Source organism: Cucurbita maxima, unplaced genomic scaffold (assembly GCF_002738345.1).
Source record: "Cucurbita maxima cultivar Rimu unplaced genomic scaffold, Cmax_1.0 Cma_Scf00002, whole genome shotgun sequence".
Lineage (NCBI taxonomy): Eukaryota > Viridiplantae > Streptophyta > Magnoliopsida > Cucurbitales > Cucurbitaceae > Cucurbita > Cucurbita maxima.
In genome coordinates this window covers 6,125,598-6,144,010 of record NW_019272018.1, presented here as the reverse complement: position 1 = coordinate 6,144,010, position 18,413 = coordinate 6,125,598, and the positions used below count along the sequence as shown (strand labels likewise).

Genomic DNA, 18,413 nt, shown 5'->3' with positions numbered 1-18,413 from the left:
TTTTATGGTTTTAAAACGTGTCTGCGAAGGAGAGGTTTTCACACGCTTATAAAGAATGTTTTGTTCTCCTCTCAAACCGATGTGAGATCTCACAATCCAATTCCCTTGAGGGCTCAACAGGCTTGTTGGCACACGGTTCAGTGTTTAGCTCTGATACTATTCATAACAACCCAAGTCACCGCTAGCAGATATTTTCCACTTTAGCCTATTACTTATCATTGTTATCCTCACAGTTTAAAAACACGTCTATTAGGGAGAAGTTTTCACACCCTTATAAAGAATGTTTCGTTTCCTTCTCCAATCGAGGTGGGACACTCACATCGTACACCAAAATGAGTATAGCTCAACAGTAGTTGACATGTATCCTCGATCAAGAGGTTAGAGGTTACAACCGAGCTTAACTTCAATTATTATTCACTCATTATTGTTTTAATTTTTTTACAATTAGGTGAGCTATCATGATCTTGACAATAATCTAACAACCTTTTTTTTTTTTTCCCTTTTTTAAAACAACATTAAACAGCAATTTAGTACCATATTATTGTGAAAACCAAATTATACCTAATGAGAGTAAGAGGTGGCAACAACTATAACCTTTTTTAATTTCCAACTGGGCTGGGCTTGTTGCTTTGCACTGAGGAATATAGTATGTTGTTCCACTAGAGGGCCCAGCTCTAAGCCATCCCGAGCCCAATTTCTTTCGGTTAGGGATTTTATTTTAATTTTTTTAAAAGCCAAATTTAAAAATATTTGTTAGCTTTAAATAATTTGTTCGTTTCTATTTTTATATTTAGATCCTTTTGGAACTGCCTATTATTGGAGGTAAGTTAATTTTTTTTAATTTGCTAATTATTAATGTTAATCCTTTACTTTAAAATTTATGAACTAAAATAAATTGGTATCTTATTCTTAAGTTGTCAATTCTCTATTTTCATTACTTTATAAATATTATAATATTGAAACTAAAAAGTTAATTTAATTCCTTAATTTTGAAGTTTATGTCAATGTGGTCCATAAATTATCAAAATTACAAATTTAATCTTTAAATTTTTAAAAATTTAAAAATCTATTAAATTTATATATAATAGATCAATTTAAAAATTTTCTTAAAATTTGATAAAATTATTATAAATAGTTTTTCAAACTTTTTTTTTTTCGTTTAAAATTTAATTTGACCTAAAAAAATAATGGTAAGTTGTCTCCGTGCTAACGAAACGTGCCACGTGTCATATGGCATATTCATTTCTTCACCCGCTTCTTCTGCCCGAAAATCAAAATTCTCGCTCGCTTTCTCTCAGTTCTGTTTCTTGTTTCCTCTACAGTCAACAATGGCGGACTCAATTCCCACCCCGCTTCTCAGTGATGAACTCGACATCGTCATCCCCACCATCTGAAACCTCGACTTCCTCGAAATGTGGAGGCCATTTTTTCAGTACCACTTGATCATCGTCCAAGACTATCAGAGTTCCCGATGGATTTGACTAAGAGCTCTACAATCGTAGCAATATCAATCGGATTTTGGGTCCTTTGGCCTCTTGCATTTCCTTTAAGGACTCTGCTTGTAGCTGCTTTGACTACATGGTTTCGAAGAAATACACCTTCACAATCGATGATGATTGCTTATTGCTTTGTAAGTTTACTCTATTCTTCCTTTTGAGCTTTTTGGGTCTCTGTTCTTGATTGATTCACACAAGATAATCAATTAAGTTATGCTCACGTAGTCGCATCAGAAAATTTGTAAGAATTCATTTGGTATACTGATGCATTTGTCACCTTGCAACTATAAACAGGCACCTTACCAAACTTGTAGAATCATTTGGTAATAAGAAATCCATATGATCTACAATAATATATCAAGTTCATATGTCTCTTAACTTATCTAGACCAAATAGAGAGATTTGGGTGCTGAAAAGGAAAGCTCAATAATGGCTTAGCTGAAAATAGAAATAGAAGTATTATCTTTCGCAAAGATTCATCAGAAGACATCTCAAAGCTTAATAATAGAATACTTCAAGAATGGTCCAAGAATAGTACCAACATATCAACGTTTGTGGAACAAAGTTTAGTTCATATGAAAATGGAATAAATCGTGCCTACTTTATTCTGGAGTTCTTCTCCTCACCCTACCCCTACAACAGCTCTTCCAACACCAATGCATCAAAATCCACTGCATTGTTCATAGTCAGCACAAACTTCGTCCTGCCACGCCACCTGTTCCAATACGAATCTGTTGTCAAAACTCAAGGATCTGAGAAAATGCCATGACATAGCCTGTTTTTGTAGGTTCATAAACAGATTGTAGAATGCTTTTGTTCAATGCCAACCAGCAGATGGTAGGAACAACAAACAAAAAGTTAAACCATCCTTCATAAAAGACTCAGTGAAGGTAATAGCATCATTAACCCTAAGAGACATCTTCATAAAAGACACTAAGGAGTCTCTTTAGCATATTCAGTTACATTGGTGGGTTAAGAAGCACCAAAGATTGTCCAAAGTCTATCTGGACGGCTAACTTGCTATTGCCTTTTAAGAAACAAATTTAAAAAGCTAAAACCACGTGCTTTCCAATGGCCATCACAGATCAAGTGCATATTTCAGGAATGTAGTAAATCATTGACAACAAGAAAGATTCCAAATTTAACAAATATGTAAATGGGTAAGGGCCATATCAAATAAATTAATGCTAACTAGTCATACGTTCCGTAACAATCTAAGCAGACCGATAGCATATATTATTCTCTTTGGGCTTTCCCTTCCGAACATCCCCTCATGGTTTTAAAACGCATATGTTACGGAGAGGTTTCACACCCTTATAAAGAATGCTTCGTTCTCCTCTTCAATCGATGTGGGATCTCACAATCCATCCCTCTTTAGGGCCCAACGTCCTCGCTGGCACTCGTTCCCCTCTTTGATCAATGTGAGATCTCACAATCCACCCCCCTTCAGAGCCCAATCCTCGCTGGTACACTGCTCAACGTCCACCCCCGTTTGGGACCAGTGTCTAGCTCTAATACCATTTGTAACAGTCCAAACCCACCGCTAGCAGATATTGTCCTCTTTGGACTTTCCCTTTGAAGGGAGGGCTTCCCTTCAAGGTTTTTAAAATGTATCTTCTAGGGAGAGGTTTCTACACCCTTATAAAAAATGCTTCATTCTCCTCCCCAACCGATGTGGGATATCACATATTCATTCTAGATCTTCATGTTATGTTAATGGAATTGACATGGTGAAACAATCTAGCTTGCAATCGGAGAAACGAAGGTAACTTTGTTTAGAAATTAATGGAAAACATAAAAAAATTCATTTTCAGAAATTTTCTGAGGAACTCCTTCAAGTCGATCTTACAAACATGGGAAACATACAAAAATCCAGTTTTGCAAGAGAATCATTTTTAGGTACCTGTTTTGCATAAAATTTAAGTGATCCGGAGGCAGCAGAAAGCATTACTTTCTTGCTTCACCTGCATAACTTGCCTCTCGTGCTCCACGCGATGAAGTTGTGATGAAAGCTGCAGCAAGTCAATGGTGGGGCTGCCTTCAGTAGTATCAGCCAAATTTGACACATGGAAAATACGATTTGTACTTTCAAAGTTTACCGCATCACTTGTTTCAGGTGTTGATATGGGACCAAGAGTATTCAACCCTGATGAATTGAATTTATTAGACACTCCACTCACAGAAACCTGAGAGCTTACTCCCATGAGCTTCTCAGAAAGTTGACTCATGCTGTAATGATTCTGGCCCTCGAGCAAGACCAACGGACGAGCAATGGGAATCCCTGATGAATGAGTTGAGGAGTTTTGTGTTTGAGATGACAGAAGAGAGAGAGCACAACCGGAGTCTGATAATCCTGATATTCTGTCGGTTGTTGCTGCACTAAAAACACTGAAGTATTCACTGCCTAATGAGGGGTTATTAAAGACACCTCCTACACTAATAGGATATTGATTAGTGTTCTCCTTGAACATGTTTGTGGCAGCTGCATTCAGTCCATTGTCATGAAAAGGGGGAATTTGAGTATCAATATCATAAGGAGAGAAGAGGGATTTTGAATGCAGGTGACCACTAGGAACATGAACAGCAGACAGAGGCATATATTCATTCTTGTCTTCAATCTTCACAGTCCTACACCAATCACTGGTTCCATATTTCTCTGGATGCATAATACCACCTGGTAATATCTCTTGGCAGATAAAGGACGTTGCTGGTGTTCCTTGAAGCCTGCTACCTGCATTTTATTCAGTGATTAGCAGAAAGCCAGAGATTACACAGCAAGTTTAAGAATAGAGAGATTGATGCAGTTTTAATACCATTAAATGACTGAAGAAACCTTCCTGCCCTGCCGGAGTTTAGAGCCACCTGAGGCCTTCTTCGACGTTCATTATGACCTGCAAGGCGTTTACGACAGCTGCGCTTACCATCATCAAACTCAGCTAGCAAATGAAACCTGGAAGTCAAGAGCTAATACATATTATAGCAGCAACAATACTAATGATCTGTGTGTGGGGGCCTTGGAGCAGCATAAGTGGTAAAAGCCACAACTTGGGTAAGTGCCCCTTCTTCCCAATTTACTTTTTGTTCAATGTAAAGTTCATGATGATGTTATTCGGTAAGTAAGCACATAGGATTATGACATATGAAAATGAACTAACCTGCTACATTGCTGACAAAACCTTTGTTCCATGCCATTCACAATAACTTTTGCAGTCTTTGAGTGAGCTTCACAAACTTTATGTCTCTTATGGTAATCCTTAGAGGAGCTGAGATCCTTATTACAGCCATAAACTTGACAGAAATAAGTTTGGGAATTCAACCCGGAAGATCGTACCCTTTTCGATGGCATCGACGACTCGGACGATGATACAATAGGGGCTCCCTTGAAAATTTTGTAGCCACGAGCATCCCTCTGGTCAGCAAATCTCCCCAAATTCAAATCGATAAACGACGAATCTCGGCCGCTAGAGTCAACAATAGAGCCAGAGAGCTTTGAAGTGGATTCATCCTCCCCCAGAAATGCATTGGAGGAATTCACAGCAGGATTCAGAAACCTTCCACCAACAACCTTGCTACTCAAAATATCACAAATGTCAGGTAATTGTTTCCCAATCATTTCTGGGAAAACAAGTTCCCCAAAACCTTGATTGTTAACCTGTTGACCTGTTGCTAACATAGTGCTACTGAAATTGCAGGGATACTTGAAGTCCCAGCCCAACGCAGAATCCTTATTTCTTGCAAGCGAACTAGTAGGTGAGTTCATTTCATCAGACATACATCCCTTTCCTTCAGAAACATAACTCCAAGACTCCATTACAGAAAACTATATGAATCAGTAGAAGCTCGCCCCAAAAGGAAAAGAAAATAGCCTTGAAATTACCCCAAAATTCAAAGAAAAGTTGCAGTTCAGTAGCTAAACATGAAAGATCCTTCATAATCACTGTTCAAAACCTCCAAAACCCCACCAGAACACAACGAAAAGGATACCCATATGAGGTTTCCAAGCCTGCCCCAAATGGGTTTAGCTAAAAGAGAAAAAGAAGAAGAATCTGTCAAAAAGAATCAGATCTCAGAGAACCACAGGGCTGGAAAGCAACAAAATGAACCCGAAAACTATGAACCCTACGGGAATCATTAAAAGGAAAAGGAAGAAATCAAGAACAAAAAAGGAAGCAATAAGCTGAATGCAAAGAAAGTCCCAGAGAAAGAAGAGCTCGAAAAGCCATCAGGGTGCTATAAGAAGGAAGACCATAAAAGTTACTGCAATGGAGAGAGAGAGAGAGAGAGAGAGAGAAAGAGAGAGAAAGAAGAGGTGACTTTATCAGTGCGCACTGTTCATAAGTGGTATTATGAAGAAGGGCTGAAATGGGGTTTCCTTAATGCCAAAGATATTTGTGGTGTGCTACACAAACTCCATGGAAGAGCTTATGAGCTTGTGGCTGCCATTTCTGGGGACACAAGAATTGAAAACAGAGCGTAGAAAAGGAATTAGAAGGTAACGGTTTTGAGGTTTGCAGAGCAGTCGTTTTCCCAAACGAGTTAGCTGCTTTGCTTTGATTAGTTACATAGAAATTGTTTTGGTATTTCCCCCACTCAATTTGGCTCCTTCACGGCCTTGTCTTCGTCAAGGAGGCAACCTTGCTTTCGGTCAACGATTATTACCCAAAGCTTTTAAGACAAATTAAAAACCTGTTTCTTTCTTTCCTCAATCATTTGGTTATTAAACAGTTAAACCTTCCCAATTTCCCTACCTAATCTTATCTTCACCATTTTATTCTTTTTTCCCTTTGAATTATTTTTATATATTTTCTACAGCTTCAACAGTGCAAGACTGTTCATTTTCTTGTAGCAATTCTCTTAAATAGTTTCTTGAAATCCAACCATTCTCCTAATTCCTTGAGTTTTTTCTTATAAATGCAAGACGATTAAGGTTCATTCCCGGCAATGCCCCCATGTAAATCCCTCTAATTAGTTGATTTGGATCCTTGAATGAGTACCAAAATGAGTGGTTTGATAGTTTTGATCGTAGACACACAGATATTGATCTCCTTAGCTATGCAAAAGTTTTAAATATTCGAGTGCATACATGTCTATGCACAATATGCAATCGTTAAATTAGTAAAATATCACCGTTTGTGGATTCGAAGAACTTGGAACAAGACCCCGAACAAGTGGTATTAGAGCAAAAAGTTGGCTAGTGTAGGTCAATATGATTAAATATTTTGTCGGTAACATTTAAGCCCTTCATTTCAACTCGGGATTTTTTCTTTTTCTTTTTAAAAAATGGAAAAATAATCTATTTTGAAAACGGGGAACATCTAAAAAACGAGCCAAAAATGATTTTTTTTATATTTTTTTTTAAGTTCGTACTTTTATTGTTTGAAAATTCAACAAAAAAGGGGGCAGAAGGAGAAGGACCATTCATAGTGGAAATAAATAAGGTGAGAGGGACAAGTATTTAAGCATGAAATTTCAATTAAGAAACTTATTTATTTATTTATTTATTTTGTATGTCGGGATCTAAAAGACAGGCCCCACATCCACTGTCGTATTTTAATAATTTTACCTCCAATTTTTAACTTTATATATTTAATATTTTCAACTTTATATACTTAGTATTCATCCAACGCTCCCATCTCTTTTCTCTCTCAAACATTTAATCATTAATAAATTACATTTGGTATATTCTCTTTGGTTTTCCTTTATATACATATAATATATATAATTTTAATATTAATTTTAAACAAATCTTTCATCTATAATTTCTAATTTAAAACTATTTTCACCTATTTTCTAAAAATTTAAAGGGTCACTAATAAAGAAACACAACGATTTGGGTGGTTTAAAAAGACACAATCTTCTACATCATAGGTAGTAGTCGATCACTATAACGAAAGTGTTTATAAAATCTCGATTCCGAGCAAATACAAGATGGCACTCACTCCACGTCTCATAACGATACTAGACATAATAGCAACATCAATATTCATACTTGGATTAAAACTACATTTATATTCATACATAAATCAAGATGATAATAATGAACTAAATGAATCAAATAAGTATATAAATCGAATTGCAATGGAGAATGAATTGAAAGAAAGTGCCTTCGAATCTCACTGTTCCAACTGTTCTGATTTTTTTTTTTTTTTTAATAGATAAAACGTGTATACAGTATTAAAATTCAATATTTTAAATTTATAGGAGTTTAATTAATACAAAATTAAAATTTTAAATGTTTTAAATTGAATACACAAATAACTTATAATTTATTTATTTATTAAGTAATTGTTGTTTTAAGTCGAACACTTCAATAAAGCATTGATTTAGATGGTTTGAATTTAAGCAGCCGAACGTCTTAAATTTACTGCACACTCGGGAGGGTTTACCCCCCACAAGAAGTTAAAAAGATAGGACCCCTCCCTTAGGGTTGGTAGATATAGAACAAGTGGGCCAGGTAATAATAACTCACAGTAAATATTATTAAATGTTCATTTACCTTATTTTTACCGTATGGATATATATGATATTAAATTAAATAGATTAATATAAATATTTTATAACTTAAATTATTAACTTGATTTCTTATAATTAAAAAAAAAAAAAAAAAAGAGTTTCTATACATTTAAAAATTAAGATTTCGCCTTTTAGGAACAATATGAACATAGGTTTATCCATTTCTTTTAATTTAATTAATTTTATATTCCATATCACTATTAATTATCTTTAAAAAAAAAATTGATTTTAACCGTAGAATTTAAGGAAAAAAAAAACAAAACATTATGGAGTTTTGAAAGTTCCCATGTCTATGGACCAAAGTTTATTTAATGAAGCCAACAAGGTGGTAGTTGCTCCCCCACAAACAGCTGCCTCTCGTCCTCCTCATGAATACCCTTTTTAATTTCCTTTTTTATTTATTTAATGTTACAAATAAAATAAAAAATCTATAAAATAATTTATCTTTACCTAGACTTTTTAGTTGAACAAAACCAATTTTATTTAAAAGAAATAAATAAACATAAAGATTTTTCTTTATTTTATTTTATTTTATCAAAGCTCTTTCACAATTTAATTATTATCCAACAATAAATAAAGAAATAAATACTTTCATCAATATCAAGTACAAATTAAAAAGGACCCACATTATAATAATTTTTTTTAAACAAGATTTTAATTTATTTAATTTCCCAAAAATATCATTGACCATATAATCACTATCAATGCCCTCCCATTATTATTGTATTAATGGATTTAAAACATTTATACTTTTAAAAAAAATTATTTTATACTTTTTCAAATTATTTTTATTTCTAAAATCATAATATTTTTTTAAATAGAGAAATTTGAACCTCAAAATGTTTGGTTGGGCCGAAAAAATTGGGTAAGCCCATTAATGAGCCCACCCTATAATATGACTTATTTATTTATTTTTATATATATATCGTAAATGGTTTTTTTTCCTTCTAATTTAAACTTTAATTTACCATATATAATATATTATTTTATCCCATTTGAGAGTGATTTTTTATAAAATAATTACCAGCAATTATTTTTAATTTTCATGTGATTATATTTTAATATTATTTATTAAAATACACACATTTGAAATGTTAGCAATAAAATAAGGACACCAAACTTTGGATAAACGTTATGAATACATTTAAAAAAAAAAAAAAAAAAAAAAACTTTGGGATATTTTATTTTCAAGGATCTTTTGATATATTTAAAATAAATTGGATTGCAATTAAATTTGAAGTTCTAGAATATTAATAATGAGGTTGACATTCCACTTCATATTGCAAATCTCCCTACCATATGGATCTCCACCATCAAATTTATTGGGTATTTTCCCACTTAATTTCTTTTTCTTTTTCTATTAATAAAAAGTTTGTTCCTATAATTTCATAAAATACATATTAATTATAGTATTTAAAATTGATAATAAGTTGTATAAACTGCTCTTTATTATAATAATAATAATTATTATTATTATTATTAAACTAATTTATTCATACGTGTTCAAATTGGGAAATATTGTTTATTATCAACTACGAATAATCTGGGCTTTGCAGACGTGCGGAAATATTTAATAAATCCGTACTTAAAATAATTCTAATATTTATGTGGAAAAAAAAAATATATCAGGTAGATGACGTATTTGACCTTTGCATATTTATAGTTTTTATTAATAAATAATATTTTGAAGTCTATATTAACAACGATATTGTAGTTAAGATGGTTAGGTTCGTTTATAATTTTGGGTTGGTCGAGTTAATTCAATCCAACCTAAACTAATGGAGTGAGTGGTCCGAATTTATTGGGTTCTCGAGTCATACGAGTGTCCCCAATTGACTCTACCTATCCCAATATGTTAACAAATCTATCTGTCCTGGAATCATATTTATGGTTTAAATACTACTTTATTATGTTATTTGTAAAAATTATCATTTTTATTTAATAAAGTTTGATACAAATTAATTTCAAACGGGGGTGATATAACTGATTTAAGATTTATTAGAATTATAAAATTTAAAATAGAATGTAATCTAGAGTGGTGAGGTTAAAATGGTATTTTCACATAATTGAGTATTTTTAATGCGTTTAATTTAGAATTGAAAATAATAATAATAATAAAAAATGAAAATTTGATTTGTTTGATGTATTACGCCAAAGAATTTGATTTAAAAAATTGTGGAAGCATTGCATGGCAATAGGAAATGGAAATGGATAGAGAACCAATATATTAATTCAATTTCATGTCAAGCACGTTCAAAGCGGTGCCCAACCATCCTGAAGAAAACGAAGAAAAATCGAGCAAGAACAACGCCGTTGATGAATTTGGACTGCCAGATGAACGAACCCAACATTTTTCAATTCCAAATGGCAATCATGGCGTATCTAGACTTTGATGTCATTCCTCTTACGACTTATAGTTATAAGTACCTGATTTTCTTCAACCCATCACGGGAAAATGGCTAAGAAACACACCCGATTGCAGAGGTTGAGAGTTTCTCAATCGTCGGCTTGTTTCAAGGTCTGTTTCCAGCAGATTCGAACCAGACCCACCGGCGATTTGATTAAGACTTGTCAGAAGGAGGAGCTATTAGGGCATGGGGCGGATGAGTATTGCACGGACAGCGCGAAGTCTGTGGCTGAGATTGGTAATCGAATCATGGTTGTGGTTGATTCTAGTTTTGGGGGCAAAGGGGCTCTTGAATGGGCTTTGTCTCATGCTGTTCAAAATCAAGATTCTATTATTCTTCTTCATGTTGCCAAGTCTTCAAAACAAGGTTAAAATAATACAAGCTTTTATTTGTGTCGATTAGCTGTTTTTGCTGGGAGCTCATTTTCTGAAGGTGTTGATGTCTTGCAGGCGTTGTGTTTGATGAAATGCTTGACATGAAGGTTTATCAACTTCTTCTGTGTATGAAGAATATGTGCCAAATGAGAAGGCCAGGGGTAAGTTTCTTCATACCTTCCATCTTCTTTTCCATAGGAGAATACATGGATGAAAGGAAGAGTTCTTGACAGATAACACTGAACAACAATACATAATCAAAGTTTAGTGTAAGAATATGCTCTGTTAGTTTTGCTTTTAAAATCTATACCATATGGCTAATTGGGATGATGTTCTCCGTTAGATCAATCATTCCAATGTTCTGTTCTATCTGTGAATGGCGCAAATTTGAAATTCTTGGCTTAGATATCAGGTGAATGTTGATTAAGCAGACGAAGTTAATTATAGAAACCTGGCACTAAAAAGGAACCCAACTGGGATAATTTAGAACAAAAGTGATGTGGGATGCGTTATTGATTAATTTCAGGTTAAAGTGGAGATGGAATTCCTACAAGGGAAGGAGATGGGTCGTGTCATTGTGGAAGAAGCAAAGAAACAGCGAGTGTCTTTGCTGGTTCTTGGGCAAAGAAAGCAGTCACCATTCTGGTCACTGGTAAAGAAGTTCAGTACAAACAAGAGAAGGAGTCATGGCGGGATTGTGGAGTACTGCATCCAAAACTCTTCATGCCCGACCATTGCGGTGAGGAGGAAGAGCAAGAAACTAGGAGGGTATTTGATCACTACAAAAAGTCACAAGAATTTCTGGCTTTTGGCTTGAATCTGTGTTAGAATTTGTTCCTTCCAGCTGCCATTGCTTTTTGTGCGGAGGAAAACAAGATGGAAATTGTGAGGCTTCTGATATTGTAAGTCTTATTTGACCTCACTTTTTGCTTCTTTTATGATCATGAGTGGCTGTATTACTCAAAAGTAGAAACCCACAAAAAGAAAATGATGTGGAAATTTGTAAATGGATCTTCTGTTTCCACTTTCTTCTTGTTATTTGATCCAAGCTAGATGATTATCATTCATGCATTTAGGAGTGAGCTTTTGCTGTCTCTGTCCTTTACATGAGATTATTAGAACCCATAGATTTCTTGGTAAAAATGGAACAAAAAAGTGAAAACTGATTGAAAATGATATTTGGAAAGAATCTTCCTTGATAAGTTTTGAAGTCGAATTAACTGAGCAGAGTTTTCCACCTTCCATTGCAATCACTGTTAGACTTTCTTTCTGCTTTCTCATCATGTTCAGTTTGAGAATGCATGACCAGTACATCTGAAAAAGCCGAAAGGTTGGTCGCACGAACTTAGGCCAGCAAGATTCGTTAAAGAATAGATATAGTTTTTTTAGTTCAATAGTCTATGGAGTGATGGGGTGAGGGATTCAAAACAGTGACCTCTTCGTTGAGGGTATATGTCTTTTCTTTATGAAGCTATGTTTAAATTGTAACGGTCCAAGCCTTAGCAGATACTGTCCTCTTTGGGCTTTTCCTTTCAAGCTTCTCCAGCGTGAGATCTCACATCGGTTGTGGAGGAGAACCAAACATTCCTTATAATGGTGTGAAAACCTCTCCGTAGCAAACACATTTTAAAAACTTTGAGCGGAAGCCCACACGGAAAAGCCTTGATGATTGACTAGTTTATGAGATAGTATTGGCCAAACTGTGGATCATTTTAACCGCACACTTCTCAGTATGTAAAGATCTAACTCGAAGCTCGCTGGTAAGGGAAAACCAGTTGGATTCCGACAGGTACTGAAAGAAACAGCCAGCCTAAGTTAATCAAAGTTTGTGCCCTTCACATCATACATTTCTTTTCTGTAGTCAAGGCTCTGATAACTGAGAAGTCCCCACCTCAAAATTTAGCAGGAAAAGACTCTTTCTACCTATTTTCTTGTGGGTTGTTTGGCTACACTCTTTCTCTATCCTTTCTGTGGTTGGGCCTGTAAGCCATCCCAAGTTAGTCTCAGAGAAATAGTTGGGTTTTGCCTGTAAGAGCTTGTCATTGCTTAGTTGGTTTGCCCTCAGAAGTAAATGCTGTGTGTCGGCGCAGGGCTTTGTTTGTTATTCACTGCAAAGTCTGCAACATATTCTTTTCTTTTACTCAGTGGCTGATTAAAGTTGCCTTAAATCATTGAATTCTCTCTTTTTCCAAGTTGGGTGCAACAAAAATCTTCCTTCTCACATTCATCTGCCCAAGTATAATAAATTTATTTTTTAACAAAAGAAAATCCAATGTACAAAATATAATAAATCACGAACACATCTAGTTGGTTCGGAGCCGAACCGTTAAATTGTTGAGTCATATTAAACCATATGAAACGTGGATATGTTTCATATGGATGTGACAGTTTATATATACTTAAAAATAAGGTATACATTTTATATACTTATAAAAGGTAAGTATTTTATAAATTATTAAGCCATGTTAGGTAGTTAACTATGAATGAATTTAAGAGCAAAGTTCAATTATTTATTTTTATAAAGACATCATTCAAATATAGTTGTTTGTGTGAAGTTATTTTTGTTCCTACTTACGAAGTAATAATTAAAAATCGTATTATGTCGTATCAACAATCAACCTAACTCGGTCTTTCAATTTTGTTTTTTTCTTCACTATTTCGTATATTTAAATTAACGTCTAATTGTAATGTACAAGTATTCAATGATGGTTGATTTATACCTGTAATTTTTCTTTTGGGACTGTAGGTTAAAATCTTCATATACATAAGTTAAAAAAAAGATAACAAAATTGAATGAAACTAACTTTTTTTAATTAAAAAAAAAAAACCCAGCAAGCAAATCATCACAAATTTTCAATTTGGTTACAAAGTAAGTTTTTTTTCTTTTCAACAGAAGTAAATGGAGATGAAAAATCCTTAGTGGGGGCAAAAAAAATGGTAAATTTTGATGTGTTTGGGTAGTGTAGTGACACAATCGCACTTTTGAAAGCACCGGACTAGCGATTGTGCGGCACTCACTTTCTAACGACAAGTGAGCTAAGCCAATTTGCCCTTGTGTCGCCTACGGCCAAGTGACGTATGATCGAGCCTCTAGCCTCGGTTTTAAAAGAAGATTTTAGAAAACGAGGGTAGAGAGAGATTTTAGAAAGAGAGATTTTTGGAAGAGACGTTATATAAGTAAGCAAGAGAGAGATAACAACAACTTATCATATATAACCTTGGGTAGAGGTAGGGAGAAGTTGACAACTAGTCATATCAGCCTATAGTACATTCTGAGGTATTTCATGTCTGGCAGGCTTAGACATGATATTTTTGAGGCGTCGTATCCTCTGTAACTTCAAAAAGTAAAAACACTGGAATGAAAAGACATGACAAGGGTTTGACTTGCCATGGGCAACACGCCCTGAACTAGCATGACTGTGACACGTAGCAACGTGTTGCCAAAAGAATTAGCATTTTACATGGTAATTACAATTCAACTTAATCTCGCTGGCTCATCAGGCGACTACAAAACCGCAGCACATGCTCCCATGAGCTGTGCGTTTCCTTAGCCTATGCTCCATTCAGACCCCCTTTTCATTTTTGGGAGAGACCGTTTTGTGAATTTATGAATTTCATTACTGCTATAGCTCATACAGATCAGCCTTACTCTTATTAGTCATTGCCTTGTAGACTGATTCTGATTCTGGGTACTTATTCTTTGCCTTCTCTTGGGTTTTTAGATTCAATAAAAAGGTGGGCATTTCTCACAACTGAACAGCCTCTATTGACTTGATCGAGATTAAGGCCCACAGTGATTGTAGATTCAATACTCCAACTTCTTCTACCTTTTGATTGAATCTGGGAGATGGGTCAGTTCGGATTCTTGATTTCGTGTTGAATCGGGGGAAGTGATCCGTGAAAATGAGGCGGCGGCCTGCCGACTTCCGTCGCCCGGTTCGACGGAGGTTTACGCATTGGATCTGGGCGCTTTTTGGGGTTTTTACAATCGTAGGACTCGTTTTGTTTGTAGTTCATCACAACCAGAGTGAAGATCGCATCGAACAGCCCCTCCTGGTAATGCCCCTCCTCCTAATTTACTTTTACGTTTTCAACTTCTCGATTTCGATTGTATTGATTTCTTCCAACTTGTGTTTTGCCGAATCATTGCCTACTCTGCTGCTCTTACATTTATGAATTCAATTGTTGTTGCTTTGATTTGAGGTTTCTGAGCTCAACATGATATAATCATGTTGTTCTTCCCTGTATATTTCCATTAGTTTTATCGTGGTATTAGCAATAAGAATCTTGGATAGTAATGTGGTTTTATCAATGGCTGTCATTATACGCTTCCAGTTCTGTTCATCCATTCATGGATATCAAATTTGTGAAGCAATCTTGTAGGTAAAGAGTGTCTTCTATGGCTTAATTAATATGTTTAGGAGTTTGGTTTGAATCGATTGTGTACTATACATAGTCTATTTTAGGTGGCCCTACTCTCACAAAGGACCACAACTATGGAGTAGCTGAGGTAATAATTAGGAGACCTTTTTGTTGTTTACACTTGTTTAAACCTTGATGTGGAATTTACTCTCATCTGATGTGAGAATTAATGAGGAAATTTGCTGTTTAGACTCTTCTGCCAATGAGATAGAAATGGTTGAAGTTAAGCAATGTGGTCAGATGAATGTGGAAAGAAGAGTATTAAAGAATAAGAGATTTGCCACTATTTGTTTGAAGTAGAGCAGGTTTGGATGGACACAAGATACCTTAAAGTTAAGCAAAATAGATCTCGGGGGTGCGTGTCACTTCTCTTGTTAAATTGTTGATCTCTCGTTGGAATAACTGGAAGAATACTGTAACGGCCCAGATCCACCGCTAGCAGATATTGTCCTCTTTGGGCTTTTCCTTTCGGGCTTTCCTTCAAGGCTTTAAAACACGTCTATTAGGAGAAAAGGTTTCCATAAGGGTGTTTTGTTCTCCTCCCCAACCAATGTGGGACATCACAAATACATTTTCGTGGCTTTTGAACGCTTTGCTTAGAAAATGGTATGAGGAGTGTGAGATCTCATATCAGTTGGGAAGGAGAACGAAACGTTCTTTATAAGGGTGTGGAAGCCTCTCCCTAGCAGATGCGTTTTAAAAACCTTGAGGGGAAGCCTGAAAGGGAAAGCCCAAAGAGGACAATATCTGCTAGTAGTGAGCTTGGGCTGTTACAGATCATCAGTTTCATGGTTCTGACATGTTTTTGGTGATAATCACCACCATTTGGTTGAACATTAATACTTGAAAGCAAATTAAAATATAGGTTCAGATTACTCGTATGAGGCAATGCAAAATGTCATACGTTCTCGCTGGCTCAACTCTTAACGATGATTACTTCTGCTGTTTTTGAAACAATATAGTTGTTGTTTAATGAGGTAAAACTTTTAAATATTGTTCTTTTCTGGTTGTATAATTGATTTGCATTGCATTGGCTGCCGATCAAATACCATACAGAAATATAGAAGATAAAAGCGGTTTAAACAGGAAGGGTATTTGTAACAGCATAAGCTCACCGTTAGCAAATATTGTTTGATTTGGCCTATTACGTATCGTCGTCAGCCTCACGGTTCTAAAACGCGTCTGTTAGGGAGAGGTTTCCACATCCTTATAAAGAATGTTTTGTTCCTCTCTCCAACCGGTGTAGAATCTCACGGTATTACAGCAAATTTGGACTGTAGTAAATAGTTGTTTATCATCTTATAGAATATATGTAGTTCAAATCGAATAAAACATCAATGGTCAGTCATCTAAGTTGAGCAGATGTGCAAGGGAAAAGAAACTCATCGTAATTTACGAGAGTAAAATGAACAGCACCGTTACACGTAAGCTCTGCGTATGTCCGACTAGCAGCACGTAAGCTCTACGTTGCTGGTAGTGCTTCAGTCCTCTTCATGGTTTTTCCTTTTTCTTTTTCATTGCATATTACGGCTTAAATGTTGAGTAGCTGACTCCTTGCATGACCACTCTTTCTTGCAGGAGAGAAACTCAAGAATTGAACAAGTTGCTCATGACAGATTAAATTTCACCGAAGAAATATCGAGTGCCACATCGTTTTCCCGACAATTATCGGAGCAAATCACACTTGCGAAAGCTTATCTTGTTATTGCCAAAGAGCATAGCAATCTTCATCTTGCTTGGGAGCTGAGTTCTAAAATCAGAAGTTCTCAGCTATTGCTTTCAAAAGCTGTGATGAGAGGGGAACCCATCACTCTAGAGGAAGCAGAACCCATAATCAAAAGCCTGTCCGCTTTAATATTCAAGGCTCAAGACACTCATTACGATATTTCAACGACAATAATGACAATGAAGTCTCATATTCAAGCCCTTGAAGAGCGGGCGAACGCTGCCACGGTCCAGAGCACAGTGTTCGGGCAACTTGCAGCTGAAGCTCTTCCTAAGAGTCTTCACTGCTTAAATGTGAAACTCATAGCTGATTGGATGAGATATCCTTCCTTTCAAGAACAGGCAGATGAAAGGAGAAACTCCCAGCGTGTCGTGGATAATAATCTCTATCATTTTTGCATATTTTCGGATAATGTCTTGGCGACGTCTGTTGTTGTCAATTCTACTGTTTTGAATGCTGATCATCCAAAACAGTTGGTCTTCCACATTGTCACAAATGAGATCAACTATGGAGCTATGCAGTCTTGGTTCCTTAGTAATGATTTTAAAGGATCCACAATAGAAGTTCAGAAGATTGAGGACTTCTCTTGGCTAAATGCCTCTTATGCTCCTGTTCTGAAACAAATGCTCGATCCAAATACACGAGCGTATTATTTTGGAGGGCTTCAAGATTTGGCAGTTGAACCGAAACTGCGGAACCCGAAGTATCTGTTGCTGTTGAACCATCTTCGGTTTTACATTCCAGAGATCTATCCACAGCTAGAGAAGGTAGTATTTCTTGATGATGATGTTGTAGTCCAGAAAGACCTCACGCCACTATTTTCTCTCGATTTGCATGGAAACGTGAATGGAGCAGTTGAAACCTGCCTCGAAGCATTTCATCGTTACTACAAGTACCTGAATTTCTCCAACTCGATCATAAGCTCCAAGTTCGATCCACAGGCATGTGGATGGGCCTTTGGAATGAATGTTTTTGATCTCGTTGCATGGAGGAAAGCAAACGTAACTGGTCGGTATCATTACTGGCAGGAACAAAATGCTGACGGTTTGCTTTGGAAGCCAGGAACTCTTCCTCCTGGTTTATTAACCTTCTACGGGCTAACGGAGCCACTAGACCGGAGATGGCATGTCTTAGGATTAGGATATGACCTGAACATCGACAACCGGTTGATCGAGAGCGCAGCTGTAATTCACTTCAATGGAAACATGAAGCCATGGATGAAGCTGGGCATAACAAGGTACAAACCTCTCTGGAAACATTATATAAACCAAAGCCACCCTTATTTTGAAGATTGCATTACAAGTTAAAAGTGAAGTACTACTTTCATTTGGCACTTCCAGTACCTTTCACCAATGCTTTCATTGTAGATTCAAAAAGTAGACAATTTTGAGTATGTTAGGAGGTTTTGTTTTCTCCGCCCTTGTTTATTGAGATCAGAAAATTGAATGTTCTTTTTTTTTTTTTTTTTTTTTTT

At 35.7% G+C, this 18,413-nt stretch overlaps 3 protein-coding genes across 3 annotated transcripts; 2 read left to right on the top strand and 1 right to left on the bottom strand.

Moving 5' to 3' along the window:
• Window positions 1–1,969: 1,969 nt before the first annotated feature.
• Window positions 1,970–6,258, bottom strand: LOC111465755 (squamosa promoter-binding-like protein 6). The gene is made up of 4 exons (XM_023110270.1): window positions 4,652–6,258; window positions 4,310–4,446; window positions 3,400–4,227; window positions 1,970–2,211 (listed from the first exon to the last, which is right to left on the bottom strand). Exons 1-3 carry the CDS (start codon window positions 5,305–5,307, stop codon window positions 3,416–3,418), a joined length of 1,605 nt encoding a protein of 534 aa, XP_022966038.1. The 5' UTR covers window positions 5,308–6,258; the 3' UTR covers window positions 1,970–2,211; window positions 3,400–3,415.
• Window positions 6,259–10,200: 3,942 nt separating this feature from the next.
• Window positions 10,201–11,856, top strand: LOC111465801. Its single transcript, XM_023110314.1, has 3 exons — window positions 10,201–10,783; window positions 10,867–10,952; window positions 11,318–11,856. The coding sequence occupies exons 1-3, from the start codon at window positions 10,465–10,467 to the stop codon at window positions 11,606–11,608; spliced, it is 696 nt and encodes a 231-aa protein (XP_022966082.1). The 5' UTR covers window positions 10,201–10,464; the 3' UTR covers window positions 11,609–11,856.
• A 2,367-nt stretch (window positions 11,857–14,223) lies between these two features.
• On the top strand, window positions 14,224–18,396 carry LOC111465745 (probable galacturonosyltransferase 11). Its single transcript, XM_023110269.1, has 2 exons — window positions 14,224–14,847; window positions 16,792–18,396. Exons 1-2 carry the CDS (start codon window positions 14,695–14,697, stop codon window positions 18,244–18,246), a joined length of 1,608 nt encoding a protein of 535 aa, XP_022966037.1. The 5' UTR covers window positions 14,224–14,694; the 3' UTR covers window positions 18,247–18,396.
• Window positions 18,397–18,413: the final 17 nt, after the last annotated feature.

Coding starts and splice junctions, on each gene's coding strand:
- LOC111465755 (XM_023110270.1), bottom strand. CDS start 5,307: ATGGAGTCTTGGAGTTATGTTTCTGAAGGAAAGGGATGTATGTCTGAT. Junction 4,447..4,651: donor TTTTGTCAGCAATGTAGCAG/GTTAGTTCATTT, acceptor CTTGACTTCCAG/GTTTCATTTGCTAGCTGAGT. Junction 4,228..4,309: donor GTTTCTTCAGTCATTTAATG/GTATTAAAACTG, acceptor AATAAAATGCAG/GTAGCAGGCTTCAAGGAACA.
- LOC111465801 (XM_023110314.1), top strand. CDS start 10,465: ATGGCTAAGAAACACACCCGATTGCAGAGGTTGAGAGTTTCTCAATCG. Junction 10,784..10,866: donor TGCCAAGTCTTCAAAACAAG/GTTAAAATAATA, acceptor GATGTCTTGCAG/GCGTTGTGTTTGATGAAATG. Junction 10,953..11,317: donor GCCAAATGAGAAGGCCAGGG/GTAAGTTTCTTC, acceptor GATTAATTTCAG/GTTAAAGTGGAGATGGAATT.
- LOC111465745 (XM_023110269.1), top strand. CDS start 14,695: ATGAGGCGGCGGCCTGCCGACTTCCGTCGCCCGGTTCGACGGAGGTTT. Junction 14,848..16,791: donor GCATCGAACAGCCCCTCCTG/GTAATGCCCCTC, acceptor TCTTTCTTGCAG/GAGAGAAACTCAAGAATTGA.